General features: G+C 44.9%; 1 protein-coding gene across 4 annotated transcripts in view; it reads left to right on the forward strand.

Moving 5' to 3' along the window:
* The window catches only part of TRIM55 (tripartite motif containing 55), a 467,397-nt gene that overhangs the window by 244,769 nt on the left and 200,502 nt on the right, over window positions 1-22,126 (forward strand). For all 4 annotated transcript variants that reach the window (XM_069220263.1, XM_069220262.1, XM_069220264.1 and 1 more), the window contains exons 5-6: window positions 19,990-20,223; window positions 21,539-21,561. In XM_069220263.1, coding sequence (XP_069076364.1) covers window positions 19,990-20,223; window positions 21,539-21,561 — 257 coding nt within the window. The remainder of the gene's footprint in view (window positions 1-19,989; window positions 20,224-21,538; window positions 21,562-22,126) is intronic.

Raw genomic sequence — 22,126 nt, forward strand, 5'->3', positions numbered from 1 at the left:
GGTCTAAATACAATTTGCCCCCCCCAGGGGAGCGACCCTTGCCTGATGGGTCGCTCCCCATCTCTAAAAAAAAGAAACAACAAAAAAAAAACACAAAAAAAAAATTGCCCTGGCGCCTAGAGTGTTCTGCCCCCCCGGGGGCAGTTCGGCCTAATAATAGGCTGATCTGTCCCCCGGGGGGGCAGAAATGGCCTAAAATAAATTTGCCCCCCCAACCCCCACCCTCCCCCCCCGGGAGCGACCCTTGCCTACGGGGTCACTCCCCCTGCGTGACATTGGCGCCAAAAAACAAATCCCCGGTGCCTAGTGGTTTCTGCCCCCTTGGGGGCAGATTGACCTAAAATTGGCCAATCTGCCACCAGGGGGGCAGAAATGGTCTAAATACAATTTGCCCCCCCAGGGGAGCGACCCTTGCCTGATGGGTCGCTCCCCATCTCAAAAAAAAAGAAAAAAAAAAAAAAAAAAACACAAACAAAAAATTGCCCTGGCGCCTAGAGTGTTCTGCCCCTCCCGGGGGCACTTCGGCCTAATAATAGGCCGATCTGTCCCCCGGGGGGGCAGAAATGGCCTAAAATAAATTTGCCCCCCCAACCCCCACCCCCCCCCGGGAGCGACCCTTGCCTACGGGGTCGCTCCCCCTGCGTGACATTGGCGCCAAAAAACAAATCCCCGGTGCCTAGTGGTTTCTGCCCCCTTGGGGGCAGATTGACCTAAAATTGGCCAAATCTGCCCCCAGGGGGGCAGAAATGGTCTAAATACAATTTGCCCCCCCCTGGGTGAGCGACCCTTGCCTGATGGGTCGCTCCCCATCTCTAAAAAAAGAAACAACAAAAAAAAAAAACACAAAAAAAAATTGCCCTGGCGCCTAGAGTGTTCTGCCCCCCCCCCCGGGGGCAGTTCGGCCTAATAATAGGCCGATCTGTCCCCTGGGGGGGCAGAAATGGCCTAAAATAAATTTGCCCCCCCAACACCCCCCCCCCCCCGGGAGCGACCCTTGCCTACGGGGTCGCTCCCCCTGCGTGACATTGGCGCCAAAAAACAAATCCCCGGTGCCTAGTGGTTTCTGCCCCCTTGGGGGCAGATTGACCTAAAATTGGCCAATCTGCCCCCAGGGGGGCAGAAATGGTCTAAATACAATTTGCCCCCCCCAGGGGAGCGACCCTTGCCTGATGGGTCGCTCCCCATCTCTAAAAAAAGAAACAACAAAAAAAAAAAAACACAAAAAAAAAATTGCCCTGGCGCCTAGAGTGTTCTGCCCCCCCCCCGGGAGCAGTTCGGCCTAATAATAGGCCGATCTGTCCCCCGGGGGGGGCAGAAATGGCCTAAAATAAATTTGCCCCCCCAACCCCCACTCCCCCCCGGAGCGACCCTTGCCTACGGGGTCGCTCCCCCTGCGTGACATTGGCGCCAAAAAACAAATCCCCGGTGCCTAGTGGTTTCTGCCCCCTTGGGGGCAGATTGACCTAAAATTGGCCAATCTGCCCCCAGGGGGGCAGAAATGGTCTAAATACAATTTGCCCCCCCAGGGGAGCGACCCTTGCCTGATGGGTCGCTCCCCATCTCTAAAAAAAGAAACAACAACAACAAAAAAACACAAAAAAAAAATTGCCCTGGCGCCTAGAGTGTTCTGCCCCCCCCGGGGGCAGTTCGGCCTAATAATAGGCCGATCTGTCCCCCGGGGGGGCAGAAATGGCCTAAAATAAATTTGCCCCCCCAACCCCCACCCCCCCCCCCCCCGGAGCAACCCTTGCCTACGGGGTCGCTCCCCCTGCGTGACATTGGCGCCAAAAAACAAATCCCCGGTGCCTAGTGGTTTCTGCCCCCTTGGGGGCAGATTGACATAAAATTGGCCAATCTGCCCCCACGGGGGCAGAAATGGTCTAAATACAATTTGCCCCCCCAGGGGAGCGACCCTTGCCTGATGGGTCGCTCCCCATCTCTAAAAAAAGAAACAACAAAAAAAAAAAACACAAAAAAAAAATTGCCCTGGCGCCTAGAGTGTTCTGCCCCCCCCCCCGGGGGCAGTTCGTCCTAATAATAGGCCGATCTGTCCCCCGGGGGGGCAGAAATGGCCTAAAATAAATCCGGCTTTTGAAACCTGTGAGAGACTTCAAAGGGAAGGAAATACATTTCCTTCCCTTTGAAGCCTCTCGGGGCCTCCCCCATGGGATTGAAAAAGAAATGCAAAAGCATTTCTTTTTCAATCGCGCTGGAAGCTCTGCTTCCAGCGCGATGGGGGAGACCCTGTGACTAATCAGCGCGCGCTCGCGCGCTGACGTCACAGGGGGGGTTGGGGGGGTAGGGGGTGGGAGGTGAAGGGCTTCCCCTTCCATCCCTGACTTGGGGGGGTGGGGGGGAACCCCACAGAGGGAGCGAGAGCGCTCCCTCTGGGCTCTGTGCACAGGACGTAATGGTTACGTCCTGGGCACAGCAGCACTGTGCCTCAGGACGTAACCATTACGTCCTGGGCACAGAAGGGGTTAAAGGTGATTTCTTGTGTTTTTGTGTCACCCGTAATTCGCTCTTAAAGGCAAACACTGACATTTCCCTTAAAGGTGATTTCTTGTGTTTTTGTCATCCGTACTTTAAAAAAAAAAAAAACGGACGTTTGCTCGCACGTTTTTCCCTATTTGCTGGAGAATGGTTTCTTTTTTTGGCAACTTTACAGTGGAGTGACGCGCACACCTTCCTATATTTCTGGAGAGCGGTTTGTTGGCAGCTAACAGCGCGGTGATGCGCACACCTTATAGATCTTCTTAATAGTGAACTTCTTCTTATTATAGAAGAAAGTAGATAAAGAAAGAGGAAGATAGAGGGAAAAAAAAAACCTTGTGTTAACATTCCTTTACTTTTTGTGATTTCTCTGTGTTTGCATATTATTGCAATGTTTAAATTGTATTAGTAATTTCTCATAGTTTTACCTTTTATCACATATCCATATTATGGCTACTAATGATAATGTAATACATCCACCACTGTTTTTGCAGAAATCTGGTAAACCTCTAATCAAATGGAAGCAGTGGATACGCATTTTCGAGAACTATTTGCTGGCTATTGATGCTCTTCACTACAGTTCTACCAGAAAATTGGCCTTGTTGTTTAGTCATTTAGGCATTGAGGGTCGAAAAGTTTTTGACAACCTTCCTTTGATTCCTAATCCAGGTGGGGATGGTGACTGGGATGTATATGTGGAAGCCAAAGAGAGGTTAAAGAAACAATATTCTGATGAAGCCAGTGTACTTCTTGAAAGACATAGGGGATCATTACAACCCTGGTGGATGGCGGAGAACTTGCAGTAAGACCGCCAACAGGCTGGCGGTCTTACCTTGCTGTATTATGACCATGGTCAACCGCCGGTTCTCCGACCCGCCCGCCGGGCTGGAGACCTGGGTCTCCAGCCCGGCGGCCGTCAGTATACCGCCGGCGGTATTTGGACCCGGCTTACTGCCGTGGATTTTCAGCAGTTTCAACCGCAATGAAATCCATGGCGGTAAGCACTATCAGTGCCAGGGAACTCCTTCCCTGGCATTGATAGGGGTCTCCCCCACTCCGACTCCCTCCCCTACACCCCCCACCGCCCCTGCCACCCACGAAAGGTGGCAGGGCCCCCCTCCCCACCCCGACCCCCAACATAACATTACACACACTCACCCAACACGCATGCAGGCACCACCAACACACACACGCACACCCCGACATACATGCCTACATCCATATACACAGTCAGACATGCACACCCACATTCAAACATACACGCACACATCCATACAGACATACACGCACTCATTCCCATACACACAACACCCCGCAAGCATACACGCACTCACACACCCCCTCTACATACACACACGCACACCCCCATGCACGCACACAACACACAATACCCCCCTGCCCTCCTCCCCTAATGGACGATCGACTTACCTGTTCCGTCTATCCTCCCGGAGGGGACGGGAGCCATGGGGGCAGCTCCGCCGACACCACACTGCCAACAGAACACCGCCACGGCGAATCACAGGACGTGATTCGCTGGGCGGTGTTCTGTTGGCGTGGCGATGGAGGTGGAGCAACCTCCACTTCCCCGCCGCCCGCAAATATGGCTGTTGGCGGCTCTCCGTCGGAATAACGACGGAGAGCAGCCAACAGTCATAATACGCCGAGCGGCAAACCGCCTGCACAGGCGGTCTTCCGCACGGTGGTCCCTCGGCGGTCTTGCAAAAAAAACGCCGAGGTCGTAATGACCCCCATAGTTTTTTTTAATGAAAGTAGTTTCCTGAGGAGTCAGTCGAAGAATACACAGCTGCTTTACACATTCTGGCTTCATCATGTGAATTTGAAAGTTGTGTAGACACATATTAGAGATCAATTTGTTTTTAATAGTTTTTCTAAGAAAATGCAAGAAAGATTACTCACAAGCAGGAACCCTTTATTGTCCGAAGTCATACACATAACCAAAAGTATGGAGAGATCCTTAATCTCTACTCAAGCATTGAATTCTCAAGAAGGCCATTCACTAGTTTCTTATATTTCTGAGAATGACACAGTTTCTGCCATAAATACGAGGGTAACAAAATACAGGAAAAAACAGTTCACGTGTTATCGTTGTGGTTCCAAAAATCATTTAGGCAACAATTCTGCATGTCCAGCTATCGGTAAAAGATGCACTAAATGTAGTAAAGTTGGTCATTTTCAAGCTGTCTGTAAGTCTCGGTATGCTGGATCATCTCTTAGAATTCACAATGTTAATGGTCCCAGTGTTGCTCATACTGGTGATATTCACGATTGTAGCAGTGATATTCATGAATGTACCAGTAAAGTTTCGAATGTACTTCTCACTATACAAGAAAATCTTCAAGGTAGTGTTAAAGTAAAAGGTCCAGTGTGCCAAGCTCTTATAAATGGTAAATCCATTACTGTCATGGCTGATTCAGGGTGCCTATTACAGTTTTGGCAGATTCATTTCATTGTGGCATAACTCTATCAAATTGCAACACCCAGATATTAACCCTGAAGCATTTGGAGATAAGGAAATAGTTTTATTGGGTTTTTTCCATGCACATCTTAACATCCTTGGTAGAGACACCTGGTCTAAAGTGTATGTTGCTGTAGATGGCAGAGATTTAGTAGGATGGATGGGTTTAGCCAAATTAGGTTTGCAGCTTAAGCCTGGCGAAGACAATCCTATTGTGTTGGGGAGTATGCCTGTTTTATCTATAGATACGGAGGGTGATATTCTACCCGTGTTGATTACTAAGATTCCCAAATGAAGATTAAAAATGAGATAGGCACCATGAAAGGTTTTGAACATGTCGTAAGATTGAAGAAAGATGCTGTTCCGGTCAACCATAAGGTCAGACCTGTACCCATCAGCGTACGTAATGATTTAAAAAAGCTTTTGAGTGTCCTTACTAAGGAAGGAGTTTTTTCTCCCACAGATTCTTCAGAAAGGGTTTAACCTATTGTTTTAGCTAAAAAAAAATCTGGAGATCTTCGTCTATGTGTAGATTTGAGATCTTTAAACAAGAATATCATTGTTGATTGCCATCCTTCACCGCGCATTCAGGAAATGTTAGCCAATATTGGGAGTTCAAAATATTTTTCTGCGATTGATTTGCACTCAGCTTATCATCAAATTGTGTTGAGTACTGAATCACAAGAGCTCACCACCTTTGTAACACCTTTTGGAACTTACAAATATCTAAGACTTCCTTTTGGACTTGCCTCTGCTGCAAGTTTTTTCCAAAAAGCAATGGATGTTCTGTTCACTAACATGACCAACGTTCAGGCATTTCAGGATGATATCCTTATTTTCACTGATACTAAAGAACAGCATTTTGAAATTTTGGAAAAGGTGTTATATACATTACAGGATATTGGTGTAACAGTTAAACCAGATAAATGTAAATTTTTAGTCCAACAGTTGGATTACTGTAGGCGCGCCTCCAGAACTGCAGCCTTGGCGACGGAGGAGTCTTTCTTCCGTCTCCATGACGCGTTGTCATGGAGACGCATCGGAACCGCGCCTCGGGGCGAGGCCGGACTTCTGGGTTGTCGGCTCTGAAAACGCCGAAAGCCGGATAAAGGGGGACACCGCGGCAGAGACGAGGAAGGAGGACGAGAGGAGTCAAGAAGAGGAGAACGTGATATCACCGACAGCCGAACCCAGACGAAAGGAGCAGCACCCTCGCAATTACGTGGGAGAGGGAGAAACCTCCCAAGAAGACGAAGAATCCTGCCACGACCAGGAGGATCGTGGCTCAACAAGGTACGGGGTTTATTCAGGGACAGTTACTCTAAAGGGGCAGGAGGGAGGAAAATGGAGGGAAAAGGAACAGGGGAGGGTAGAAGGGGAACAGGGCAGTTTTGGTTGGGGAACTGGGGAAGTCACAAAGCACGTCCACTGCCTGGCACTACCCTGACACAGACCCAATAGTCGTCCACCAAACCCCCCCCCCTAACTACACCAACCCCTATCGGTTTTTCCCTCACACCCCTCCCTTCTATTAATAAGATATAAATATAATACTTACCGTCCCTCTTACCGTGTCTTGTCCCCTGGTTCTGTCGAGAGTCCACGTGCACCCAAGGAGAAGCCGTCAGTGGAACGACCCTAAAAAGAAAGAAGGAAACATTGAGGACCTGCATATACCACTGCACCTATAAACAGAGACTCCTCGGAGAAAAGACACAAAGAGAAGACCAGTTTCAAGAGTTTATTTTGTTGTTGTTTTTTTTGTGATCATTTTTCTCCTACTAACTAATAAAACCCTGGCTTCGGCCTTATAAACACCTATAAAACTGGGTCTGAGCCTCTATACTAGCAAGCCCAACATCCACGCCCCACCACAATTACATAGGACAGAACATTTCTGCTGAAGGTATTAAACCTAAGTTCTGTAATTCAGAAGCAATTCTTAAGGCACCGGCTCCAGATAATAAGGATGCTCTCAGGTCTTTTTTGGGTTTATGTGAGTACTATGCCCGCTTTGTACCTGACTATGCCATGGTAGTGCAGCCTTTAAGGAATGTATTGAAAAAAGGGGTTACATTTACTTGAACCACTAAAATAGATGCAGCATTCACTAAACTCAAAGATCTTGTTTGTGGTGCCCCTGCCTTGAGTCCCTTTATTCCTGGAGGAAAATGCATCATCGCTGTCGATGCTAGTGCAAAAGGCATTGGAGCAGTTTTCAATCAGTCTGTGAATGGTAAACTTATCACCATAGCTTTTGCTTCCAGGGCTCTGTTGGAAGCAGAATCTAACTACAGCACCATAGAGAGAGAAGTGCTAGCTTGTGTTTGGGCTGTTCAAAATTTCAAAACATATCTATGGGGTAATTCTTTTGAAATACACACTGACCACATACCTCTAATATTTTTGTTGAATGGTGATGGGCTTGGCAAGGCTTCTGCTAGTCTTGTGCGTTTACTTTCCAAGATGCCGGAGTATGATTTCACCATCAAGTACATTCAAGGGAGGAAGAATTTTCAGGCTGACTGTCTCTCACGTATGCCCCTACCTCTTTCAGAAAGCATCCAGGAAGAGTATGAATGTGTTGTTGCTGCAATTGATGCGGTCAGTGATCTTAATGGATCCATTTCTGAAACTGAATGGACAAATGCCACAGCTCATGATGAGATTTTACTGAAAGTTCTGGATTTCATAAAAAAGGGTTGGCCTTCCATTCGTAGTGTCCCAAATTACTTGAAACCATTTGCTCAAATTTCATCGGAACTATCTTGTGAAAATGGTGTTTGCGTTCGCAACAGCTGTTTTATTCCACCTTTTAGTTTGAGAGATAAAATCATTAAATTGGCTCATGAAGGTCATTTGGGCACTACTGCCACCTGCAGGAAATTGAGGCAACACTATTGGTGGCCGTCCATGAATAAGCAAGTTGAAAATGTTATTAATGTGTGTCCCCAATGTTTAGTTTCTGACAAACATTGGAATACTATACAGACACCTCTTTAAAACGTGCCTTGGCCTAATAAGCCCTGGTCTAAGGTGGCATTGGATTTTGCGGGTCCATTCAATTTGTTCCCTGCATCTAAAAGATTTACTATAGTTTTGATTGATTATTACTCAAAATGGATATATTACTCCTTTGTAGATTCTCCTTCCACGAGTTCAGCTGTCGCATTCCTTTAAAATGTTTTTGCATTGGAACGAGCTCCAAAAGAAATAGTAACTGATAATGGCATCCATTTTATTTCTAAAACAATGAAATCGTTTCTCACCAATCACAACATCACCCACATTAAAGTTGCTTTGTATAGTCCTTCCGCTAATGGTTTGGTGGAAAGGGCGAACAGTTTCATTAAAGATGGAATACAGACCACTCTTTCTTCAGGTGTTGCTGTTGAGCAATTTCTAAAACAGAAAATTGCAGGGTATCATTCCACCCCTCATTCCACTACAGGAATTACTCCTTTTGAGTTACTGAGAGGAAGGAAATGTAGATCAAGAGTAGTACCCAACTGGCTAGACTCTTTGCATTCTTCGAATTCTAATCATGATAATTCTGCATCCTCTGTGAGGGAAATAGTTGAGAACAAACAAAGAAAACAAAAAGAATATTTTGATTTGTTAAAACATACTAAGGATAGGGAATTTTGTGTTGGAAACTGGGTTCTTATTAAGAAACCTTTTAAAGTGAGAAAGGGTGAATCCACATTTACATCTCCTTTTAGAATTGACAGAGTCACGAAAGATGCTGTTTTAGTGCATGGCAAAGGTTGGTGGAATAAATCTAGGCTGGTTCCTATTTCTGATGTGCAGGCACAAGTGTATAACAGAACTCGTATTGGTGCTGATAAGAGTTCTATTTTGTTTGAGCCTAACAAAGTCTGTGTTGATAATAGTGTGCCTCTTGACACTGCTCCTCATGTAGCAGAGGGTGATTCTTCTGATGAATGCATCTCCGAGGCTGTTCGACACACGTGTGATGTCTACTTCATCTCAGTCCAATGTGAATAGTTCTCAACATGCACGTGATGTGGGTAATAGCAATAGAATTAGCAGATTACCTGTACGTCTCCAAGACTACAATTTAAGTTAATTGTTGTATGGGAAGGGGGTGTAGTAGCATCCTCATAGTGTGCTTCTTCAAATAAACTTCTTGCCAAAAAATACAGAAGCGGCTACCTGTCCTTCTTAGTTGGATTTTACACCTGTCCACATGCACCAACAGCTTGGAACACCCAGCATTGGGATATGCCCGCAGGAACTCCTGGGCCTGGACCACTGGACAATAAGTGGTACTTGGGGCAGAAAGTAGGGTAGCCCATGTCCCTTTCCCCAGCAGGTCTGTCTTAGACCTTCTGACCTTTAAATGAAGGTCGCCCTCAGACAAGAGCACACCCAACACATCAATCCCAGTATCCTGGCCTGACTTAGAGAAAGCCACCAACTCTGACATTCTAAAAGCACCTGAAGAAGGTGAGAGAATAGGCGAAGCTGAACAACCTCCCTTTGTATTAGGATTAACAGACCACATGCAAAAACCTCAACTATATGCGTCAGCCTGGCTACATTGATAAGTCTCCTATCATTGCTGGCAGCAGGAACCATGCACTCCCATTGTTTGATAGCACTCCGTACCCTGGGGTTCTTTGTTGGGTCTGGTCCAAAAACTGCTCTAGGCGTGTTGGAGGGTGTTGGTTATGTGTTCTCACTTTCTTTGCCTGCCTACCTGCATTGTTAGATTTTGCACTGGTCCCAGCTAGCAGTGATGTATTCCTTACTAACCTCCCTGTCATATGACAAACTTGCACAACGCTTTTGTACTGCACATCTGTTTGGATGTGCCCCACTTGGTCACATTGCTTTACTTTTTTGCTTCTTACTGTTGTGACTACATCTCATATGAATGATTGTTTTGCAAAAGGTAGATTAGTGGCGTACCCTGTATGTTATTGACCCTAATGCAAGCAAAGATTAAAAAATATATTTTAACACACAGGGGGCCAAATGTATTAAAGGGTTTTACCCATTCTGTGTCTATGGAAAAATGCTTTACTACATATGGCTGTGGAGTATTGCCGCATCCGCGCGCAAGCGGTCTCCACGGAGATGCCGAGTGGGAATACCTCACGCGGTCTCCATGGAGAGGCGTGCGCGACAGGCAGAACGACGGTTGAGGGTGTTGGATGGCTGGGGCGCAATGCAATAAACAATTTAATCTACCTTTGCCGGATCTTTCCTGTTTTGGTACGAGGACCCAATTTCACATTGGCAACGAGGGTGGCTCAAGTGTGCCCCAACATCATACTTTGACAGCAAACGGTGACTCCGTCGAACGTTGTGGTTCATTAGCCTGACATTTATGGGCTGATTTTCCCGGTTGGCCTACAGGCTGTGTGAAGCCCGAATTTACCGACGTGAGGAGCGCGCAGCAGTGGAGTAAACCGGAGTTGATTTTAAGTCAAATGAAATGCTCGGTATGCTGTTTCCTGGAAGCGTGGCCTAAGGGATTTTTCCCTTAAAGGGATTGTCTAAGCTACAGCATTAAAGGGGAAGGTGTTCTTTGCTGTTCAGCTGTTATAGACGGTTTCAATCGGTGAAGTGGCTGGATGGTGACAACTGTATACGGTGACAGGCACACCTTCAAGAGCGCTTTTGCCTGTCGTGTACATTGCACAGGAACTGGCACACCTATTTGGAAGTGGTGTATTTTTATTGAGTACTTTTGGACAAACACTCATTTAATGTAAAAAGTGTATGCTGTGTATCATATAGGAATTTGTGGATTTAGAATTTTGTTGTAGTACGGGACTAGCATATTTAAAGGGAAGTGTTTTGAGTTGGTTACTATAGAATATCTGTAAAAAAATATATATATATAGATATAATGCAGAATGTAACACCCCCTCCTTTCTTCTTAAGTAGTCCAGGGGATCCTACATATCCGTGGACTAAGTGGAAGAAAATGTTTGTTCATTACGCTAGAGTGTGTGGACCGGCGCGGAGAGGAAACACGCACTTTTGATGCTCTGTTTGGGGGGTGGGGTCAAGAGGTACTTGAAAACTTACCAGATTTAAGTTTTGAAGAGTCTAGAAATCTAAATGAATATGAACTCTGCATTAAGAAATTAGACAAACATTATATACCGAGAGTCAGTACGATAATGGAAAGATACTATTTTGGCAGAATGGAACAAGGAAAAGATAAATCGGTGGAAGAGTACATTACTGGTTTGAGGAAACTAGCACCGTCTTGTAAATTTGGAACATTAGTAGATGAAAGAATAAGAGATCAATTTGTACTAAGGTGCAGTAGCGACAAAATTAGGGAGGAATTGTGGTTAAAAGACGAACCACCTTTAGAAGAAGTGATCTTAGTGGCAAAAGGAGTTGAGCACATGCTTAAGTGCGTTAAAGAATTAAGTAGTAACAAGGGTATGACTGGAGAATCTATAAAGGTGGATGAGGTGGTATGTGAAGTGAAAAGCAAAGAGCTTAGTATAATGAAGAGAAAAGATGATGAGTCTAAGTTTAAAGGAGAATGTTTTCGTTGTGGGAGGACTGGCCACAAAGCTAATGCTAGCAATTGTCCAGCATTAAATGTAGTGTGCAATGGGTGTCAGAGGAAAGGTCACTACTATAAATGTTGCTGTAATAAGAAGAAAAGGAATGGAAATAGCAGCATGATGAGAGAGATTAAAGAGGTGTCTCATGATGTGGTTTTCCAAGTTAAAACATGTGGAAAGAGTGAGGAACATCCGAGTGAGGTGGTGAATGTAGAGGGTGTTGATCTGTTGATGAAGTTTGATTCCTGTTCACAATTAACTATTATTTCCAAGAAGAGTTTTGATTTATTAACAAATAAAGATAGAGTTCTAAAAAAAAATGGATGTACGTCCAGGTGGATATGGTGGACAACCAATAAAAATGTTAGGATATTTTGAGGGTCATCTTGAGTTAAAAGGGAGACATTTAGTTGGAAAGGTCTATGTGTCCAACCAGGGGGACAACCTTTTAAGTTGGACACATCAGAGATTGCTAGGGGTTGTATTGAATCCAAATGCACAACCACAAGTGCAAGTGCAGTGTATTAATGGTATTGAAGGTGAGTTAGTCTCTGAATTTCCTGAAGTGTTTGTGGAGAAGTTAGGTTGTTTAAAAGGATACAGACATAGAATGAAACTGAAGAAGGGTGCCATTCCGGTAGTAGCTAAAGTGAGGAAAATTCCGTTGGCGCTACAAGAGCTGGTGGTGTCAGAACTTAAAAGACTGCAGGATTTGGGTATAATTGAAGAAATGGAAGCAACTGAATGGTTGGCGCCCATAGTTGTAGCAAGGAAGGAAGATGGAGACATCAGATTATGTGTGGACCTTAGGGCCTTGAACAGAGAGGTTGTAGTTGACAAATTTCCCTTTCCTAATATTGAAGAAATTGTGTCCACAGTTGGGGGAGCAAAATATTTCTCGACGCTAGATTTAACATCGGCATATCATCAGGTAGAACTGGAGGAAAATTCACAAGAGTTGACGGCATTTATTACACCTTTTGGTGCCTTTAAATTTAAGAGGATGCCTTCTGGACTCGTATCGGCAGCCTCTGTGTTCCAACGCATTATGCACAAGATTTTGGGAAATGTAGTTGGTGTGAAGTGTTATCAGGATGATATTTTGATCTTTGCAGACACAGCGACAGAACATTGGGAGCGTGTGAGGGTGGTGAGTAGATTAAGTAATGCAGGTTTTACTCTTAAAAGGAAAAAATTTAGGTTTGGTCTAACAGAAGTTGAGTACCTGGGACACTTAATCACAGGGGAAGGTGTAAAACCCAAACCTGAGTTGGTCATGACAATAAAAAGATTATCAGCTCCTCAAACCAAGGATGGAGTAAGTTCAGGAGAGGCCTTTTAAAGAAGGGAAAGGAGTTCATTTGGGGCACTGAATGTGAAAAGGAATTTGTACAAATTAAGGAAGAACTGAATAATGCTCCGTGTCTTCAGGCTTTTAAACCTGGCAGGCCTACTATTATTGTCACTGACGCCGAAAGGATTGGGTGCGATTTTGATGCAAGATGACAAAGGAAAGAAGTGTTTGATTGCTTGTGCATCTAAAGCTCTGAGTGGTGCCGAGTATAATTACTCAGTATTTGAACGGGAGTCGTTGGCTATAAACTGGGCACTGAAGAAGTTCAGACATTTTGTCTGGGGTACAGAGTTTGTACAGAGTTTGTAGTATTTTCTGATCACAAACCTTTGGTGGAGGTGTTTTGCAGCAAAGGTTTAAATGGTATTTCTGCAAGGATAAGAAGGTGGATTATTTCTTTACAAGAATTCAAATTTAAAGTAGAATATCTTCCGGGCACATTAAATTTTAGTGCAGATTGTCTGTCCAGATTGGTTGTGAAAGATGTGAAGGAGGGTGAATGTAAAGTATTACCTGGGCAGGAGAATGATGTTTGTGAATTATTCTGTGATGTATGTGAAATTTCATGTGGGGTGATAACTGAGCGTGAGTGGAAAGAAGCAGTGAAGGATGATGTAGAACTAAGTGAGGTGTGCAAAGCATTAGAAAATGGAAGATTTAGATCACTGAATAGAGTATGGAATTTGATCAAAAATGAATTAGCAGTGGATAATGGTATGCTGCTGAGAGGCACGAGATTAGTCCCACCTGAAGTGCTAAGGGTTAAGATCATGAACCAAGCACATGAAGGCCATCTAGGAATTGTTAAAACAAAAGAAAATGTAAGGGAGAATTTCTGGTGGCCACGAATGGATTTGCAGGTGGAACGAGTGGTCAGAGAGTGTATTCAATGTTCACTGAGCGATAAAATATTAAAAACTCACAATGTACCGATGTGTTGTAGGAAGTTGCTATGCAAACCCTGGGATAAACTCGCTATAGACATTGTTGGCCCAGTATCAGGTGGACATTTTACCCCATATCTGATTGTGTTAATTGACTTATATTCCAGGTGGGTAGAGGTCAAAAATGTAGGTGATGTCTCCTCTTCCAGTGTGATACGTTTTTTGGAAGACATTTTTAGGAAAGAAGGTTTTCCTAAATCTTTATTATCAGACAATGGTCCACAATTTTGTTCTACGAGCTTTGAGAAATTTATGAGTGAGTGCGGTATCAAGCACAAGAGGTCAGCAATATATCATCCCGAGACAAATGGTGCAGTAGAGAGATTTAATAAATTTCTCAAAGAAAGTATCCAACTGGCAAAGGCGAACACTTTGAATTGGCAGGCGGAGTTGTTGAAGAGGATCCCAACTTATCGGTTTTCTCCGCATGCTACCACTGGAAAATCTCCTTTTGTACTGTTCAAGAAAAGGTTACCTAACACCAAGTTGTGTCCCGGTTGGATGGAGTGGAGGAAAAATGGTTTCAATTTAGACAATTCAGATTGTCGAAATAGAGAATTAAGGGGGTCATTCTGACCTTGGCGGTCCATGACCGCCATGGCGGAGTGCGGCGGAAGCACCGCCAACTGGCTGGCGGTGCTTCCTGGGCGATTCTGACCACGGCGGTAAAGCCGCGGTTGGAAAAGGGGAGCCGGCGGTTTCCCGCCGGTTTCCCACTGGCCCAGGGAACCCGCCATGGCGGCGCTGCTTGCAGCACCACCATGGGGATTCCGACCCCCTTACCGCCAGCCTGTTTCTGGCGGTGTCCACCGCCGGAACCAGGATGGCGGGAACGGGTGCCGTGGGGCCCCTGGGGGCCCCTGCACTGCCCATGCCACTGGCATGGGCAGTGCAGGGGCCCCCTAACAGGGCCCCACAAAGATTTTCACTGTCTGCTTAGCAGACAGTGAAAATTGCGACGGGTGCCACTGCACCCGTCGCACCCCTTCAACTCCGCCGGCTCCATTCCGAGCCGGCTTCATTGTTGAAGGGGCTGTCCCGCTGGCCTGGCCGGCGGTCTTCTGGCGGTCGCCCGCCGGGCCAGCGGGAAAGCCGGAATGACCGCCGCGGTCTTTTGACTGCGGTGCGGTCTTTCGGCGAGAACCGCTTGGCGGGCGGCGACCGCCGACCGCCGCGGTCAGAATGACCGCCTAAGACTCTTAGAGAAGATAAAGCAAGAATTTGATGCAAGAAAAAAAGTTTCAAATGTGAACATATCTGTGGGTGATATAGTGAAGATAAGGGCACCTACAGGGTGTGTAAAAGGATCAAAATTCACAAGACCCTATGTGGTTATCAAACTGTTTAAAAACGCTATAAAAACTTCTGATGTGAGAATTTGGAACATGAACGAGTGGTTCGGATTAAGGATGTGGTCCAACCGGAATCGAGTATGGAAGAGAATAACAGAGGAGGATTTTGGTCAAGATCACAAAATGACAGCTCTGATGGAGTGACTAGATGTGACGGGATGAGGAGAAGTAGTCAGAGGAAAGTCTCTCCTGAGCATCTTAAAGACTATGGGGGTTATTACAACTTTGGAGGAGGTGTTAATCAGTCCCAAAAGTGACGGTAAAGTGACGGATACACCACCAGCCGTATTACGAGTTCCATAGGATATAATGGACTCGTAATACGGCTGGTGGTATATCCGTCACTTTACCGTCACTTTTGGGACGGATTAACACCTCCTCCAAAGTTGTAATAACCCCCTATGTCTTAAATTGAATGTATTTGTACTATGGTTAGGATAGGATTGTTTACTCTGTGTTTTCCAAGGATAATATTGCATCCTCTTACTTATTGTGCATCAGGATTTTATATGTACGTAACACAGTTTCCAATGTTAATGTTTGTTAATTCTAAAGGGGGAGATGTGTGGAGTTATGCCGCATCCGCGCACAAGCAGTCTCCACAGAGATGCCGAGTGGGAATACCTCGCGCGGTCTCCGTGGAGAGGTGTGCGCAGCAGGCAGAACGACGGTTGAGGGTGTTGGATGGCTGGGGCGCAATGCAATAAACAATTTAATCTACCTTTGCCGGATCTTTCCTGTTTTGGTACAAGGGCTCGATTTCACATTGACCTAAGGTCCCTTTACCCAGAAACTGAAAGAATAAGGTGGGAGAGCATTCACAGTCCTAATTTAGTTATACTTAAGAGTACAACTTCAGTCTTGTTAGCACTCTACTTAAGATACTAAAATTCAATCAGCTACCACAAACCTGAAAGCATAAAGACTATGCAGAGTAAAGCATGTTGTTGATCAATAAAACGGGCCAAAAACATCAAGATACAGAGATGGCAGTGTTACACTCTGCAATATGCCACGGTGCTTGCCAATTCTTTAGCAACATAGCAAGCAAATTGGGGCTGATTCTAACAGGTAAATTCAGTCGAGTTCAAAAAGGGATTTATGGCAGGTGTAAATGAATTTATGAGGGCAGATTTCTCCCCAGCAGAGAAACCCCTTACTCATGAATCCCACTCCAGGGGTGGAAAATGACCATTCTAAGGACATAGTTTGCATTGAAAATGCTGCGATGCTCACAAAAGTAGTCATTTTTGCACATTCCCGAATTTCCGTCTGACCTCTTCCCATCCTGGAAATGGATGGAGCTTTATCTATCCAAGGGCTGGCATGGGAATGGGAACAGCTCATCCCTGATTTGGTATGGGTTAAGGGAAAGGGCGTGTCACTAAGGAGAACTCAGCACAGGAGGATTACGTGTTTTGAGAAAAGTCACATTACATTCCCAGAAGTACACTTAGAAACCTGTGCTTGCCACAGTTTTCCTGGAATAGGTCTTGCAATGCTTATGATTTCCAAAATGTAGTAACTCTGCACCTGCACAAAGAAGTAAATATTTGGTTCCATACTCACTATTCTTTTATTTGTAAAGTGGGCTCGTAGTGTTTATTCATGTTAAACAAATGACGGCCACAGATGAAAACAAAATTACAGAGAACCTACTGACAACTGCCTGCCTAACATAACGTTATTAAGAAACATGCCAGAAGGGTACTTCTTCATATGATATTCTGACATACAGCCCGCCATTATTCCATTGTGACTTAATTTCCATCTGCTAATTTTTTCTTGTGCACATGTCAAGAAGGATTATTACTTCAAATGCCACCCAGCCACCTGCCATGACGTGCTCACTTGTAGGTTGCCAAGGCTAAGACCTCATGCAATGGTTGTGAAACCATCATACAGGCCCTGATAAGCAAAAGTACAAATGAGGGTGGAATAAAACTCATGACAACCCAAGTGAGAGGGGGCCAAAGTCCCCCTCCCACCAATATTATTACTTTCCCTATTTCATGCCCAAGGCTGCCATCATGCAGCACTAGCCAGTCCAGTGTGAAGTGTCCAGTGTCATTAAGAGAGGCAGCAGAGACCAGCCTGCTATTCACTACAAAAGCTTTCAAAGTTGATTTTTTTTATTTCCTTAATTTGTAGCGTCAGCAGTAGAGAAATTCCAAATTGTGGATCTTCCTTTCCCAGCTTCTCTGAGAAAGTACTGTGAAGGCTCCTGGACTTTTTTTGAGGGGGAAATGGTCCCAGTGGAATTTTAACTGGGTGGGTGAGAAAAGGCTCTCTGAAAAGGCTTGTTTTAGGAATGTATTTTAAATTATGACGGATTTAGTTGGCTCGTGCATCCTTTGGTCTTGGACTGAAGATTTCAGGAGCTGTGCCTGTTAGTTAGTGAATATGACCCTTCTATAAAATTAAACTCACTGTAGTCAAAGAAAGTTGTTAATCAATTGTAAAACTTACAAGTACCTGGAAGCTAGATATGCACGGATGGATTTTAAGCAGAGGTTGTTACCAGCGCATAGAAATAAAATGGTATACGAGCTTTCACAAGCTTGATTATGTTGATTTGTTGACATGTTAATTTAGGCAAATCATTCAAAAGCTTTAGAACGTTAACTTATGCAAATAATAAATGCATTATTATTCTATTTTATTAATGTTGCGCAAAACGACGGCTGACTCCTCGTGTACGGTGACCCCCTACGAAAGGGTTTCTAAATATGTACATGGCTTGATTGATGGCAGGAAAAATAAAGATTGGTGAACAGGGAAATTACAACCGCACTTAAAATGGAGCATTTTAATAAGCAGCCGTGGCATGTCATGCCACTAATGAGACATCTCTTGCATAGGTGTATTGATTTCTCTAGAAATGGCCTTTAGAAAGAGCATTCTTCTCCGGTTAATGTCTGACATTGTCCACTTAAGATGCTAGTAATGCGAGGTGGCGGTAGTCCAGACTCACACTTCAGAAACTTATCAATGCTCTACATCTTGCCTTTTCTCGCAAGCACCAGCTCCTGTTGTAGTCAAACACACCAAAAAGCATTCAGGCTTGGAATTTACTCTGGTGCCTGACATGCGGGCCTTGTATAATAGTGCTGTTCAGGTCCAGAGTACAATATTGTAACCAAAAGCATTAGTGCTAATATGCCGACATTTTATACTGCCATGTTCCCCCCAAAAAGTTTATTACTTACTATACTAGTCACACAGTTGCCGAAATAAACGCCCAGGAAAACAAAAGCAGTGCCTAATTAATAAATAAAAACGTGCCGGTGCCCAAAGCTCTCCTCTGAAACATGCAGCTGCTGCAATTAAATGTGCGAGCAAGGAAAACTGAGGCAGTGTGATCCTGAAGCAATCTCGGGCCTCTTTAATCCATTTACAGCCATTCCTGCACCTTCATCTCACTCTTGCAGCTTTCTGCTTTTTCCCTTTGTGACGCTTTTTTGTTTTTCTCTTCGTCCGCCTTTTCCATATATGACTTTTGCTCACAGTAAATGCCTTATGCGGAAAACTAAGGTCCTCACTAAGAGGCTGGCGGTCTTGAGACCGCCAGCCCTGGCTTGACAGTCAGACCGCCGCACTCCAGGGGGTCCGATCGCCACATTATTACCCTACTGGTCAGACTGCCAGGGGACAACAGTTACTGCTGGAAACAAGGTCCCCGATGGGCTGACAGCAGGCAGACTCGTGGTCAGCCACAGCGGTGTTGAACTCAGCACTGCCATGCTGATCATGACTCTTGTTTCTGCCAGCCTTTCCATGGCCGGGACCCCACCATGGAAAGGCTAGCGGAAACAAAATGAAGGGGCTCACAGGGGGGCCCCTGCACTGCCCATGCTCTGCAGACTTAGCGTATTCCGAGGGTGCTAGTTTGCAATAGTATTGGCCTTGGCCTCTTTCAAGGAGCTGAGGTCAATACCGTAGCACTGTTTTCTTGACGGGCTGATCTGCGGGAACGTCATGATATGATGTTCCTACTGGTCAGCCCAGCGGGAACATCCCAATACGACTGTGGGAGGCAGCTAGTATGACGGCTGCCTCTTCCCTGCAGCTTTGGCAGGCAGAGTTTTCCGATCCCCAAAGTCATAATGAGCCCCTAAGTGCCGGCCCTCAAAAATAAGTGCTGGTGCCCCACACCGGAAACTACTGGCTCAAGTTGAGCACTGAATAAAAGGTTTCATTTGAGCAGCTTGAGAAGCAAACACCAGGGGTTGAGTAATTGTGCATGTGATTATGACCTGTTTGCAGTTTTGATATCAAGATGATATATGTCTCCTTGATGGGACCAGCAACATGTGCAGTCTATAATGGGCATGAGTAAAAACTATATTCCAGTGCAAAGTTCAGCACGTACATTATCACAAAACTCCCCACGTTTTTGACTAGTGTGGGGCCGGTGGCACAACTCATTATTGCATCTGCATTCTAAGATGATGGCTGCGTACTTTGATATGGAGTATAATAATATTCACCCCTCCTTATGAGGTCTCCTCCATTATGCGGAAATATCTTTCAGACTCCAGTTTGTTTGTCTACACACACATGCTTTCTGGTTGCTTACACAAACTGTTTGTTGTTGTTACCACTCTGATGGGACCAGGCTTTCTTGATTGCACTGGCCTCGCAATCTCTATTTGAAAACTGCAAATAAATTAGATAAACCCAACGGTGTCTGGGGCAACTGCTATTTTAATCGGATTTTATGAAATAAGTATTTCTTGTTTTTACGAAAATATCAATGCTTTCAAAGCTGGCAACCTGCGTCTTGACAACTGAACCAATTGTCTTGCAGGAAAGCTGCCGGAGACAGAAAGAGAGCATCTGCGAGAAGTTTGATTTCTTGTACGCGGTGCTGGAAGAGAGAAGAAGCGAGATGACCCAGATGATCACAAGAGAACAGGAGCAGAAGCTGGAGCATGTCCGCTCCCTCATCAAGAAGCACGGCGATCATTTGGAGACTGTGTCCAAACTGGTGGAGTCAGGCATCCAGTTCATGGAGGAGCCAGAAATGGCGCTCTTCTTACAGGTACCGTTCAACAAAACAAGGTGACGTAGGAGAGATAAGGCAACGGGCAACAGATGGCCATATTACATAGTAATGCAATAGTGGAAGTCCAGGCACGCACAAAAAATGGCTGACGCTGGAGCACATCCCATGGTCTGCCATATTATGTATGCTTTGCCCAGGATGGAAGTACAGACTGATGGAGTGCACTTATGCTCAGTTCCAAGTGTACACTGGAGACTAGCATTTATCATCTCTTTGAGGGTCTGCCTGAGAGGTTAGTGTGGAAGAGAGGCTTGAGTCAAGGGCCTTATCATGCCTTCCCCCAGGTTCTCAAGGAAGAGGGGAGTGAAAGGATTCCCTGAAGCAAAGCCAGGTAGTGTAGCCCCTCATCTAGTCTTCTAAGCACAGTGCTATTTCCTGCAGGTTGTGAGTGAAAGGTGGCAGATGAAAGAATTGCTTCCTTGGACTGAGGTGCTGGAGGACCATCATAACAACCTTCAAAAGTCTGTTAATTGTGAACTGTCACAAAGTGTACAAATCCTTCTGCGTGACATAAATTGTATCTCTCTCAAGGGAGGAATGTTGACAGCGACGTGTTCTGTAATGGGAGAGTATACCACTTATTTGTCTTTTGAACACTCATATATGCAAATGATGGAAGGCTCATGTTTGACTGCAATAATGGAGAATATCTATTGCATACTCGTTTATTACAGAACATGCATAAAAACCCCGCTTTAACACAAATCTACATGGACCACATAGAAAGAGTTGGGATTATTATGTGTCATTCTCACGACTTGCATGGCCTAACCAGATTCTCTGATATATAAAAAGTCCTCATTTGTGACACCATAACGCGAGCTCAATGTCTCAGTCCCACAGTGGGACACCTGCTCTTGCAGAGCATGCATGTTGGTGGATTTGTTCATATGATGATCACTTGTGTCTGTGTTAGGAATTTATATACAACAAAGGTATGAGGGTTCGACTGAACCCAACTATTTAGGCCATGTCTCAGGCCTGTAGTGGTACACCTGACCTTGCAGGACATGCATTTTGCTGGATTTGTTGGTATCCCGGTGACCTGTGTTTGGGCTGAGGATTCACAAGCAACATTGAATACTGTTTCAGACACAGGTCAATGGATTTCCTTTTCCAATTCTTTTTTATGTTAACCATCAGTCTCTAAGTTATTTCGTCATGTGCCTCTGTACATCAGACAGGCAGGGAAAGACTAAAACATATATTATGTATTAGTGTGTGAATACCTTCAAATGGCCCACCTTTTTTGAGCTGACTTCTAACATGTTTTCCTTTTTTATTTTTGCAGAATGCAAAAGCTTTGTTGCAAAAGTAAGTATTGCATTTTATTGCAGTTGCATTATAGTGCTTGATAACCCCGACAAAGGGCATTGAGGATTGGTTGAAAATACCTATGAGAGTGCAACGGCTTGTAGAGTGAATATATAATGCATCCTATAAGTTTAATGATTTGATATTGTGTGGGGACCAGAGATGTGCTTTTCTCTGTTTTGTTTCTTTAACTCTGCGATATAGGATGAAGGGAGTGAAAGATGGCTAACTTAAGCATAATATGCTAGTGTATGGATGGCTATAAAATGTATGAGTGCTGCATGCAGTGTTTTGTGCTGTGTGGCAGGAACTACTCAAACTGTTGTGCATGCATGTGTTCCGACCTGTTTTGAATTGTCTGTGTCATGCAGTTTGGAAGAGCTCAGAAGTGAATGATGCTACCCTTCGGGAGTACAGTCTGGAATAAAGTATACTAAATTCTCTGTAGTCTACACAGAAGCAGCATAAAAGCCCACCCACATGCATCAGGGACCAACCTTTGGAATAGGCAGTATGCAACCCGTCAGAGTGTTTGCTCCAACGGGTCATCTGGGAAGCAATCAAG

The sequence above is a fragment of the Pleurodeles waltl genome, chromosome 2_2, assembly GCF_031143425.1.
Source record: "Pleurodeles waltl isolate 20211129_DDA chromosome 2_2, aPleWal1.hap1.20221129, whole genome shotgun sequence".
In the NCBI taxonomy this organism is placed as follows: domain Eukaryota; kingdom Metazoa; phylum Chordata; class Amphibia; order Caudata; family Salamandridae; genus Pleurodeles; species Pleurodeles waltl.